The 13,803-nt window shown below is 38.0% G+C and overlaps 1 protein-coding gene across 3 annotated transcripts in view; it reads right to left on the bottom strand.

Annotated features, from left to right (window-relative positions):
- The window catches only part of ADAMTS9 (ADAM metallopeptidase with thrombospondin type 1 motif 9), a 162,476-nt gene that overhangs the window by 54,381 nt on the left and 94,292 nt on the right, over positions 1-13,803 (bottom strand). For all 3 annotated transcript variants that reach the window (XM_065933342.1, XM_065933345.1, XM_065933344.1), the window contains one exon: positions 13,152-13,328. In XM_065933342.1, the coding sequence (XP_065789414.1) occupies positions 13,152-13,328 (177 nt within the window). The remainder of the gene's footprint in view (positions 1-13,151; positions 13,329-13,803) is intronic.

Here is a 13,803-nt window from a genome sequence, read left to right as displayed (position 1 = left end):
TAAGGCTCCAATTATTTCTGGAAAGTGGCACCCGTTTGTCTTATGGAGAACCAAGGTCTCATCTACATTGAACTCCAATGTGTGCCTTTCTTTTTATAAAAATTTCTGCTCTTTCATTCAATAAAGTTTAAACATTGTGAGAAGAATCCAATATTTCATTAAAGTTTGGGTCCTACCATAAAACTTCTGAGGCTGATGACAGTGTCTTGGATTCATTTTGTTTGCCTTTCCTCTACTGATAGATTTCTTCTCTGGTCTCAAAGACTTGGAGTCACTACTAGTAGTTTATTGCCATCATTAGTGACCTTTTTGAAGAAGAAAAATTGAGATTGATTTTCTTTCTAGGGCCAGGAGATGGATCATCTAAAATGTTCTCTGTCCCACAGATCTTGGAGTTCTGTTTACCATTTTGATCATAAATACGTGTGTCTGTGTGGCATGGGGGTGTGAATTTGGTAAATACATAGAACTACCATCTATTAAAGCAGAAAAGATTTGAAAAGTGAAAAAAGAGAGGTATGAAGGGGTAAAACTTTAGAAACTTTTTTCCCTGTGAGTTCATGTACTGAAAAGCCAGGTTAACACTATACATCTGCAAAAGCTGATCATGGTTTCTTCTGATAGGTTAAAAAAACAACTGGTGGGAAAATAACTGTGAAAATCTAGTGATCTCTACAACATAATAATTTAGTATGCCTACTTAATGCCCATGAAAATATGGAAAGTTCTGCTGTAAGAAACTCCCTGAACCACAAGAGGAAGATAAAATTTCTCCCAGGGGACATATGCCAATGTCTGAAGACATTGTTAACACAACTAAGAGCATATGACACTGGCATCTACTGGGTAGAAGCTAAGGATGCGTTCAAACATCCTATGATGTCCAGAACAACAAAGAAGTATCTGGTCCCAAACGTCAATGGTGCAAAGGCTGGGAAACCCTGCTTCAGACCTATACATAAGTCATGGAACAGTTTCTGTACCACTGTCTCGGTTTCTAGTCAGAAACTGGTCTCCTATTTCCAAGATAAAATGCTCACTAGGATTAACTATGCATTTATAAAAGTACCTCCTGTCCAAAACTCCTAAATATTCAGTTCTGAAACCAATTCTTAAATAGAGGTGAACCATTACACCTATGCAGATTCTACCATGAATGAGGTGTGTGCTGTTTGTTTGAAACATAAAATGCAAAGGAATCTGTATCTATATATCTCTGGATCTACCTCTATCTATCTATCCATCCATCTATCTGTCTATCTCTATACTGTGAGTGCTATCAGTTTATATAGCCCAAATAAGAACATGTTGGAGTGTTGGAGTAACCTTGTTTTCTTAGAAATTCTCATCCTCATTGATGACTTTCTATCCAAAGGTGGTAGCCTCCACCAAAGTTACATGCAGAATGTCTATGGAACACACTGGGCACATTAACAACTTCCCCTCTCGGCTCCAAAAAAAGACTGAGTGACACTGCTTGTTGGTTTGCAAATTCATAGTCTCTTGAGACAACTTTGAAACCCTTCTATTTTTAGTTTATTCTTGAAAATCTTTGACCTTGCTAGGTTCCTAGGATCCCACACACTACTTGATGGAAAATTCGACTCTCCAGAGAAGTATGTTCTGATAGCTAACCCGCGTCATTTCCATGGGGTTTGCAACTGTGACTTCAGCCATGACGTCTGATCATGAGTCCTCCCTCTCCTCTGGGAGCCATGCTGTTGGACGCTTGACAACATCCCTGGCTGCTCTTAACTAGATGCCAGTAATACTCCCCAAACCCATCTGTAACAACCAGTTATGTCTCCAGATATTGCCCAATGTCCACTAGTAGATAAAAATCAACCCTGATTGAGAACCACAGAATTATCTCAAGGACTTTTTTCAGAAAGTCCTTCAGCAAGCTCTCAAAACTGAAGGGAGTTTAACTGACTTGGTGGGGGGTAGGGAACACAGAGGGCTGGTTTTTTGTGGTTTTTTTGGTGGATGAGAGTGGCACAGGGCCCACTGAACATTAGTTTTAACAAGGTCAAGATCCTAGGCTAAAAGGGTTTGGAATCCCTGGTCTTAGAAATGTGACATGTACAGTGTAAAATCAATTTCCATGCATAGCAATGAAGATTACAGCTACAGTGAAACAAGCAGGCTCTGCTGGCTAGCATCCTTCCCTGTCCTCATAGCCACGACCTGCCACTGCTAAGCGGTTCCCGGACATTTCAGATCTGACTAAGAGACAACCAAGGAGAAGGAAGTCACGATTTCACTAAGAACGGGCAAACTGCAATGGAGGAAAAGGTGAGTTTGTTGGGTGAAGGCTTTTTATGAAGCAGAAGGAAAACAACAGAGATTTTTCAAGAATTTCTTTAGCTTTCAAAGGAATCTGGGTTTTGGCTATGAAGCAATAGATAAAAATGGGGAGTCTATTTATTCAAGTATTTACTGGAATTTACTAGCAAGCCTGGCAGTGAAAGTCTGGATTTCCCTGGGAAAAGAGGATCAACAAGCCACACCATTCCCAGAGGCCTTTTCATTTTAGCTGCCTGGGTGGGAGGGGTGGACAGAGAAAGGAGAGAGATGGCAGAGGAAGAAGTTCATGGGGAAGAAACCAATGAAAAACTAGGAAAGATGCTCTTTACACTGAGCTCAGACTGGAGCACCCACTTTTATTACGATGTTTCAGTGCAAATCTGAGATTAAAAACAGCTTCCTAAAATGTGTCAGAATTTTTACAGCCCCGAAATAAATCCAGACCTACACTCTCTGCTTCCTTGTGAAGTGTAATACACACTCTGAATATGTTTATGTTTAAGAACTTTTAAAAAATAACTTACTCTGAAAATTTTCAAACTTAAAAATTGTAAGAATATCACAAAGAACTCCCTCTCCCCCTTATCTAAATTCCCTAACTACCAGCATTTCACCACCCTTGCTCCCTCCATCCTCCTTGCTAAATATATATATGTATGTGACATTATATTTTGTCTTTTCCTGAAAAATCCACATAGTGTCTCATCATCTCCAAAAGTCTAATTTTCCCAAATCAAGGATACTCTCTACAGAAATACAACTCTCCAAGTCAGGAAATCACTACTGATATATAACCACCATCTAAACCTATATGTTTCTTTTTAATGATTCCCTCCTACATGTTAGCTTTTTATTTCCATAGTTTTGGCCAGTGCAATAATCATTTCAGCTCCCGAGTAACTAGGATTTTCTCATTCATTCATTCATTTCAATATTATTGATAGTCTGCCTACTTTGCATAAGGCACCAAGCTTGAACAGTGGGCCTCTACAGCCCAAAGGAAATTAAGGTTTGGGGCAATTCGATAAATGATTTGGTTAAAGATAATTTCATTTGAAATGTGGTGGCTATGTCTATATATCTTCCTTTTTCTAGTTAATTTTTTATATCATCTTTTCATTCACTTCATCTTACACAGCTCCCAAACCATAACCATGTCTTCACATGCACTTTCCACTTGGATGGAGGGATGCATCAGTGATTGGGGGAAGGAGGGATGAAGAACAAAGTGAATGTAAGGACAGAACTCACAGGGGTTGTCTGTCCTACCAGTTTTAAAGAGTAAGACTTAGCATCAACAGAAGAGTTCAACTCCTGTAGCTTAGTTTTAGTTCAAGAGTTTGGAAGATAACTCAAAACATTTAATATGCATTTATTTCAAGCAGAGAGTTACTAGTGTGAGATCACTTTTTACCGTATGACACCCCTTATATATGGAATCTGAAAAAAAATGATACAAATGAACTTAGTTTACAAAACAGAAACAGAGTCACAGACTTCCAGAATGAAGGAGTTTATGGTTGCCAGGGGTGGGAAGGCTGGAAGGGAAGGATAGTTAGGGAGTTTGGGATGGATGTGTACACACTGCTGTATTTAAAATGGATTACCAACAAGGACCTACTGTATAGTTTATAGAACTCTGCTCAGTGTTATGTTGTAGCCTGGATGAGAGGGGAGTTTGGCAGGAAAACGGATACGTGTATATTTTTGGCTGAGTCCCTTAGCTGTTCACCTGAAATTATCACAACATTGTCTGTTTACTGGCTATACTCCAATAAAGAATAAAAAGTGAAAAAAGAAAACTAAAATTTTTTTAATTAAACTATTTTTCATAATTCTCTTGTAGTACAATAACATATCACTTTCTACAATAAACCTAATCACCGCTAACTGGATTGCCTGAGATCTATCATCCCAATCATCTATATATCTACTGAACAAAAAATTGATTATTTACCTCAAGTTATTCTATTTCTCTTTGCTTACTAAAATGTCAGAAACATCCCTTGAGTGTCCTTAATAAATACTGGATGCTTCCCCCCCAAATCTTCTGGAGGGCCCCAATCTTGCTCTTCACCTGGCTTGCATTTAAGAGAAATAATTTTCTCATTTTCATCCCTTTAGAGCTTTGAACAAAATCTGTAAATGGCTCAATAATTCCAGAATGTTTCAAGTAGTTACCACATGGAAAAACAGAAAATCTTAAATTGTAGATAACCTCTTTCCACAGCTTTTCACCACTTTACCAACTAACGAGTAAGATGAGGGGATTACTTCTTGGTTACTAGTAGGTTCAAATCCTCATTCAGCCACATTGTGACCTAGTACCAACTAGGTAACTTCTCTGATGGTACTAAGCTCATCAAGTAGAAGAGATTAAATCTGATAATAGGAGTGAACTGCTTTGCATAACTCCTAGCAGAATATGTAAATGGTAAGTGATTGTGATAATAAAAATCAAAACCATCACAATAATTACGGGAGGAAATGCATCGTACAAAACTAAATGAGGGGAAAACAGCTCTTTTGTGGATAACTGAAACAATCCATTCCACTACCTTCTGAAATACATCAGAAAAAGGTGACTGAGGAGAGTTACTTTGACTCACTTCCCAATTTAGTACAGAGACAACCTAAGTGTGAAGATAATAAATTAAAAAGAGCTTCTAAAAATACAGACCACCTGAACGTTTACTGTTTATCATTTACTTCAGATGTTGCCCTAAAGGGGCAAAAAACAAAAAACAAAACAAAACCCACAGTTCTATCTGATCACTAGAAAAGAGAACCAATGTTGCTACATACATTTTAATTTCTGGGGGCATCAGTATGGGGTATAAACATGAAACAAACTATAATGTTTTCTTAACACTGGGGAGGTGAAGGTAAATGATGGCAATTACAGTGATGGAGGAGACATTTGGTTCAGCTCTTATTCTTCTGAAGTGTCTTTGAAATTCTATCAACCTAATCTGCTCAACCTCTACCTATAGGGATCACTGAATATGAAAGCTGCCTTCCTGAAACTTCTCAAAGACAGCATGATCTCGGAATTCAAGCTTCTACAAGGTGGCTACCTGGTGTTGTCCGTTTTTGCCTTCTCCTAAAAACACCAATCAAACCTCGCCCTTTTGACCCACAGAACACATAAACATTCTTTCTCCTTAACTGAACTTACTGCCATGATGAACTTGAACTCTGAGATGCACAAGAGGAGAGTTTGTTTTAACAGCTGCTTTTACATGGAGGCCCTGGAGTTACTATTCTGAGGATAGCTGATTCTAAAAGCCTCTTCTTTCACTGTCCTATTTTTTCAATGCTCAGCTGTCAGGGAACAACCACTGAAGTGTTCTCAACCAAAGGTGCAAAACAGAAGGACAAGAGGATGGTACTTACTAGATGCAAAGACATCCTACATAGGGATCCATTACATGCTGACATAGGGTTTTTCTCCCCAATTTATTTGTATAAGTTTACTTACCCCTTGACAAGCTGAATATTAACTGCTAATTGACCGAGGTTGTCCTGTCTAATACAGTAGACACCAGTCACAGGTGCTGCTTATATTTAGAGTAATTAAGTTACATACAATTTAAAATGCGTTATCTCTATTGGACTTGGCCACATAATAAGTGCTTAATATTAGCCACATGTGGCTAGTAGCTGCGATGTTGGAAAGCAATATGGAAGAGAGAATATTTGGAAAGAGAACATACCCATCATCATAGATAGTTATTGGACTGTTTTGGCCAGTCATAACTTCATTCTAGTAAGAGCAAGGTCACTAAGAATGGTGACTTTGTAGCTTCAGCCTATATCGATTGCTTTCCATACTACTTCCTGCTCCTTTCTTGGCTGCCAATGCTCTATGGGGGTCTTGTAATGATTAAAACGATCCATGAAAACAATCCCACTTTATTTTTTTTTTTTCTTTCCTTATTTTATTTTATTTTTTTAAATTTTATTTAGTTATTATTATTTTTTTCCAGTGGGTTTTGTCATACATTGATATGAATCAGCCATAGAGTTACACGTATACAATCCCACTTTAGAGGAAACAACAACTGCGAGGAGCAAAGATGGTGGTGTGGCAACCCACACATTTCAGATCTTTTATTGGTAGCTAACAAAGGGGGAATGTACCCTCAGCCACAACTTCCCATGCTGGTGTGGAGGCTTGTGGGCCCCTCAGGGAGAGGCAGAAAGCCAGGCCCTCTACTTATTCTGACTCTTAGACCCCTGAACTCATGTCTGGGTTCTAATGAAAAGGTGAACAGAAACATACTTCCTGATAGTAGGTTTTTAAATGTTTCATGCCATCAGCAAGTGAGCATTGATCACTGAAAATTTACTGGGCGATTGCACATTTAAAAGGAAAGACAAGATCAACAATTTATATTTATTGAACAAAGATCATTAGCAACCATGAAGATACAGACACACATACACACACACACACACACACACATATACATGTCCTAATAGCAATTTTTATTTTTATGGTTGTAGTGAGGCTGTCAGGAAAAAACTGTCAGTTCTTTATGTGTTCAACTTTATTTAATACCGAATTTTCTCTTTTCCCAGTAGAATCAATAGCTCTGATTGCGCACTGCTGTATTCTCAGCATCCCAGAAGAGACTAGCCCCACAGTAGGCAATGAAAAAGTATTAGTTGAAAAACGAATGACTTCTTTTTTGAAGGAGTGACCTGGAGTCTTTTACTCCCTCCTCATAAAATAAATCTTCCTCAACCCCGTTTAATAATCAGGATTCCCTCTCAGCCAATTAGACTTGGACTCAGCCTCTACCTCCCACTCCACATTCCAAAGTTTCCATTTGTGTCCATTCCAGGAGGGCAACTCCCTGACCTGAGTCAGGGGGAGGAGCTACACTCCTCAGGGTCTAATGTCTGTCTACCCTTGTCCCCATTCCCACCTTTGGACTTTTTAAAACTGTAAAAACAGAAATCTGTCAAGCAATCATGAAATATCAGCTGTCAGAAAGCAGGAACAGAATCTCTAACAGGCATACAATCACTGTAAATACTAAAAAAAAAAAAAAAAAAAAAAAGTCCAGTTAAGTTTTATCTCCAGTGAAACAGATACAAGGACAGTGTGTTCTGCAGTTTTTAAGTACATGTGAGATGAATGGTTTATAGAATCTTAATCTACTCTGAGTCCAAATAAATTTTATAATTTCATATGTTGTAATGTTTTCATTAAAAAACTATCTTACTTCTGTACTCCATATTGATAAAACCAAATAATGTGTTTCTTATTTCTTTTTAAAAAGATACTAGCAGAATGTTTAAGATATGTCTGCATTAGTAAAAAGATTCTTATTTTTATAAAAAATGCATTCACATTTACTGTGATATTCCTTGTAGCCAAAATCTTTGTATCATTCTCTGAATCTGGCTATTAATATTAGATATTTCAAAAATAAAAGTGAGAGGAGTTTCACCATTCCCTAAACACAGTCAGTTATTGGAAGTGTTCAGAACTGCTGGTTATGGGAATTTACCAATAAGAGTTATAAATTCAGATCTTCTATTGATGGAGTCAAATGGACAACATCAATATTAGCTAAAAAATGTTGAGTTTAGATGGAGGGTGAGTTTCAGCAATATCCTTTTATTGAGTATAAGCAGGAGTTTAAAAAAATTCACTCTGAACATGACCTGTTTCTTTCTACCAAAATAAATAGGATCAATATAGTCAAGTATACTGACACTGGGAGACACTGCTTTGGAAAAGATCCCTGGTGTTCTCCTTACTGGCTGCAAATGATAAAGCCTTCCTTCTTCAAAAAAAAAAAAAAAAAAAAATAAAAGTCTTATCACTAAAGTACTCAATAGATTATCACACATTCAAACAGATTCATAAAAATATCTCTCAACATGGTCACATGGTGGGTTAAATGTGACACCAATTTCCTTAGCCTGATTTGGTACATAATAAATACTGAGTAAACGCTAGGAGCACCTTCTGCTTTGGAGATGCTATCTTATACAGCACCTCCTTAAAAAAAAAAAAAACAAAAAACCCTCAAATGCACATAAAGTGAAAGTGAAAGGGAAGTCACTCAGTCGTGTCTGATTCTTTGTGACTCCATGGACTGTAGCCCACCAGGCTTCTCCATCCATGGGGTTTTCCAGGCAAGAATACTGGAGTGGGTTGCCATTTCCTTCTCCAGGGGATCTTCCCCACCCAGGGATCGAACCCAGGTCTCCTGCATTGAAGGCAGATGCTTTACCCTCTGAGCTACCAAGGAAGTCCTCAAATGCATATAGGGAGTTCTTATTTTGGTCTTTCCCCTTCAATTACCATAAGAAACTACAGTGCAAAATGGAGGCTCAGTAGGACAATGTGGAATCAGTAGAGATCTGAGGTTATCTTTATGATTTATCACTCTTTGAAAAGTATAGGTTCTCTTAAAACTTACAAGTTTATGGTTGTTTTCTTTATTTTTCTTTAATGAGAAATGCTTCTGATAAGTATTGCAGGTGTATAAGTCACAAAATTGACAAATGTTCTAAGTCTTTTACAGTTGTTTGAACAAAAAGAGTAAGTTTTGATCAAATTGGTGTGCATTAGGGTGAGCTTTTCCGTGTACCTGGCTCCTCTGACATGTTCAGAACCATTTCTCCTAATTACTTGTTTTGACTTCTGGCTATGCCTTATCATTATCTACAAATTCAATAAACAGCACACATATTTCATAGTTGAGACTCAATGAATCAGGACAACAGTATTAGAAAAGAAAAAAAAAGAAAAAGCAACAAAACATTAAGCCTCTTATATTTTTGTTTATATCACTAAGCATCATTTCCAAATTCAGAAATATTTTTTAAAGTATCCCTTAAATATACATTTTAAACTATCCAATTACATAAAGCTTGCCACGTGGTTACTCAAATTTGGGAGAGAGAGAGTACAGGTTGGGAGAGATTTACAAAATTAAAAAGTGTCTTTTTAAAACCAAAGGAAACATATACAGGCATTTCTAGGCACACAGACTATTTTTGCCTTTACAGTCTGCTGATAAAACACTGATTTTTAAACATTGTATATAAAATTAAATAACATGGAAAAAATAAATATGCTTTATTATATAAACACATAGAAATCTGTATTGCTCAAAATATTCAGATAACACTAGGCTTGGCTGCTTAAAATTGTACTCAGAAAGTATGGTAGTGATATTTACAGTCTTTATTTTTCCTAGAGATAGATGCAGTGAGGTGATAAAACACTGATGTCAGACATTCTCTCTTCCTACCTACAGAAACTGCAAACTTTCATATGAAAATGAGGTAGACACAAATTCATAAATTGATCAGGCAGAAACAAAAGCACAGTTCCTTGGTGAGCCCATAAATTCTCACTACTCGGGTGGACAGGCATTACTGCAAAGCACCGAAACCAAGGCTCAGAGCACACTTTTAAGTTTGTCAGGAAAAATTCACACAGGCAATTCCTCCCGAGGAGAACCATGGCCTCCAAGGCAGTCAGCAAGCAGATACACCTGTGCTAAGTCGCTTCAATCAGGTTCGACTCTTTGCAATCCTATGGACTATAGCCCACCAGGCTCCTCTGTCCATGGGATTTCCCAGGCCAGAATACTGGAGTGGGTTGCCATGCCCTACTCCAGGGGATCTTCCTGACCCAGGGATTGAACCCATGTCTTTTATGTCTCCTGCACTTACAGGTAGGTTGGTTACCACTAGTGCCAATGGGGCAATGCAGAAAACGAAAGCTAGATGACCATCTTGGACAGATTAGCAACCTTTTCAACTTTCGTTGTCTCGAAGTGACTTACTCTAGAATGCTACAGAGTTTTAACCCATTCCTCACTATAGTTTGACAGCTCTCTTTCCAATTTATCCCTCTAGTCACAGGATGTGTGCATGCAATAGGCAAATCAGTGTTAAGAACCTTATTTCAAAAACAACACATTGCCAAGTCAGAGTGCAAGGATGCATTCAAAACAGAACAGAAAAGACAAAATCTAGGGAAGATGTTTTCACCAATCATGATTCTAAATCTCTGGTGATTTTAGCCAGAACCGCTGCTGCTGCTGCTGCTAAGTCGCTTCAGTCATGTTCAACTCTGTGCGACCCCACAGACGGGAGCCCACCAGGCTCCCCTGTCCCTGGGATTCTCCAGGCAAGAACACTGGAGTGGGTTGCCATTTCCTTCTCCAGTGCAAGAAAGTGAAAAGTGAAAGTGAAGTCACTCAGTCGTGCCCGACTCTTAGCGACCCCATGGACTGCAGTCTATCAGGCTCCTAACAGCCTTAAAATGGGTACTTGAACCCTACATTCACAGAAGCTTCATTTTAGAGCCTGGAAACTGTGCTAACAGCGTTTGGAGTTTCTTTCCTGAATACTGCTCCTTAGTAACAATTGTCGGACTAGGCTAGCTTTATTCCGACCTTGGGAAAGACCTACTCACACAGCTGTAGTTGCTTCTCAACACTATCTCCTGCGTGGGGGTACTCGGGATAAGAAAGCAACTCGGCCAGAGAGGGCCTAATGGCTACCCTTGGTCTCTAATAAATCTAGTTTGCTTTCTCTTGAAAGCAACATGTTAGCACCTCCAATATACTTTTTCTTGTTGTTAATGTCACTGTCAGTTACAATGATGAAGCACCATAGAAGTGGCTTATGGCTATCAACACAATTTACTGAGGTATGCTTCAATTTAGAATTACTAAGAAATGGTACCAAAGCATCCATAAAAATCAACATACACATAAAATCCAAATCCTACCTTAAGAATCTGAAAGGCTGCCCTTGCATAATTTAAGTCATATATTACAAATGGATCTATTTAAATAAAATGCTTTTGATTTAGTTGATTTTCAAAAATCACCATGAAAAGCCTTGTATAAGTGGCCTTGCTCCCATGCTGCAAAGGCATTTAAATATATATTTGAATAATGTTACTTTATAAAGGAAGTGCTAAAATCATATAGGCAGCAAAAGCATTTTCAAAACTCATGTATTTGCTTTGGTGCATTACAGAACATTTAGAATCTCTCCATTTCGCTGTGTGTTGCAGAAAACTATGTGCAGGCCCAAGAACAAGAACTATAATAAGAAAAACTTAAAGTCTTTGGTTAAATTATTTAGAAGATCATGTTTTAAAATTTAAGCATTTAAACTCTTAAAGTATCTATGGGAGAGGGTGGTGATCCAGTGTAAAAGAAATTAAACTGTGTTTAGAAAGTGTTCAAGAAAGAGAATGCCATGGAAACTTTTATATATATATATATATATATATATATATATATGTGTGTGTGTATATATATATATATATATGATATATTGTATATATGCTATATACAATATATAATGTATAATAATGTATTATTATTATATTATATATACACACATATTCTGAGGGTTAGTAGATGCTTCTTGGTGAATATTAAAGAAACACAACTTTTTGGAGAGCTACTATATATTTTGATATATACTACAGTGTAGTGCTGGTGTTGGCTGAGTGAAAAGGATGAAACTATAATGGGCTCAAGAGGGAAAATTTCATGAAAAAGAATATGTAACAGGTGACTTACGGAAGCTGGAATGTCAGAAGATATTCTTGACATTCTAAGGTTATTTCTGATCTCTTTCCAAATGTTCATTTAGGGAGAGTGCCAGTATTGCAGACAAAATACTCTGGGAGAACAATACATCTGAACTGCCCTTGAATAAAATCCTTACAGCCCAGATAAATAGTACTACTTAAGATAATGCTCTAATTCTTCTAGATTTCTACTTAACACAGAGTACAGTAGTTATGCAGCTAGTATTCTATCTATAGATACAACCTCTAACCTTGAAACCTTTGACTCTTAGAAGTGTCAACAGATTAGTAGCCATGTCAGATCAGTTAACCTGCTCTTTAGTTGCTTTCAGGAATGGTTAAGGTTTTTTCTCAGAACTCTATAGAACAAAAAAAGGCTTTTGGATATGAATTCACATAATATTAACTCCGTTTCAGTGCAATTAATGCATTCACAGGAATGTTTACTCTATTTACATGGAACAACCCTAATGGCACCATTTAGCCACAGTATTGTTTCGACACAGCTGATCCTTCTGTTTGCCAAGATTTGCCCCAGAAGTTTGCATAGTATTTATAGAGCCACATCTGTCTCACAATGTTGTTTAAAAGCAGATGACAAAGGAAGTCTAGGACCAAAGGAAAAACCGGTCTCAAACGGACTTTGTGTCTTGATAGAAGAGAGAACATTTTAGATGCCTTGAATGGCATCACGTCACTGAGTCCACTGTTTATCTTTGGAATTTTCCAAATGATTTCAGTTGATTTTATGGGCACAGCCTTTTTGGCGATTGTGTTGAGAGCTGTACCTGAGTCACACAGGCAAAGTATAGTCACTGAATCAAAAATTGCTTTGGCCTCAATAAGCAGGTATCTTCCCTCCAAAGTCAATACCATCAGCTTAGAAAAGGAAAGAATATCTGCTTCTGAGTTGTCTGCTTAAATCACTTTGGAGTTTAAAAATGGCATGGAGTTTCTTAAAAAAAAAAATACACACAAATATATATAGTCTAGTTCTAGGAAAGGATGCTACTTTTTGGCATTGGCAAAAGGCCTGTATGAGGTACATGTATCCTGTAAAGTCACTTTGGCAATATCATTTAAAAAAATGAATTTTGTTGCATGTCAATATGAAGAAAAGAACAGACTGTGTATAGTACAGTTCCAGGGATGCCCTTGTGAGGAGGACAATCTGTCTCAAAGGAGTGACCCAGAGCACCTTGGAATTGGAGTGTTAGTTTTAGTTAGCAAACATGAATAGTTAGGGCCGTACCGAACTCCAAGGGCCAGCACTCCAGGCAGCATCTTGAGGACAAGCGTGTGTGTTACATTGCTCTCGATCTGGAGGCTTGTCAAGAATTTCACAGCTCAGATCCGGAAATCGTTCCCCGCTGGGCCTCTGACAGACCACCAGCCTTGTTCTCAAGCCTCCACCACACAGCTTGGTACACTGGAAGAAGGGAAAGGAAGATTGCAGTTATTCTGTCTGAACAGCCAGTGGCAAATTTTCTTTCCCCATGAGAAAAATGTTTTAGCCAAGATAGATTATGGCACCAGGCAAGATAAACCTATAGGCAGAATGAAGCTGAATTACCAAAAGCAATATGTACAGCAGACTGGAGTCCTGTCCTTTTATGATGTGTTTGTGTGTGTGAGTCGCTCAGCTGTGTCTGACTCTTTGTGACCCAATGGACTGTAGCCTGCCAGGCTCTTCAGTCCATGGGATTTCCCAGGCAAGAATACTGGAGTAGGTATCCACTCCCTTCTCCAGAGGATCTTCCCAACCCAGGGTTTGAACCTGGGTTTCTTGCATTGCGGGCAGATTCTTTATCATCTGAGCCACAAGGGAAGCCCCCTTTCATGGTAGCTATTGTTTATTAAGCATTTGCTCTTCATCTGTACTAAATGCTTATATATATGTTATC

The sequence above is a fragment of the Muntiacus reevesi genome, chromosome 4 (genome assembly GCF_963930625.1).
Source record: "Muntiacus reevesi chromosome 4, mMunRee1.1, whole genome shotgun sequence".
Lineage (NCBI taxonomy): Eukaryota > Metazoa > Chordata > Mammalia > Artiodactyla > Cervidae > Muntiacus > Muntiacus reevesi.
The sequence above is the reverse complement of the archived record's forward strand: the minus strand, read 5'-3'. Positions and strand labels throughout refer to the sequence as shown.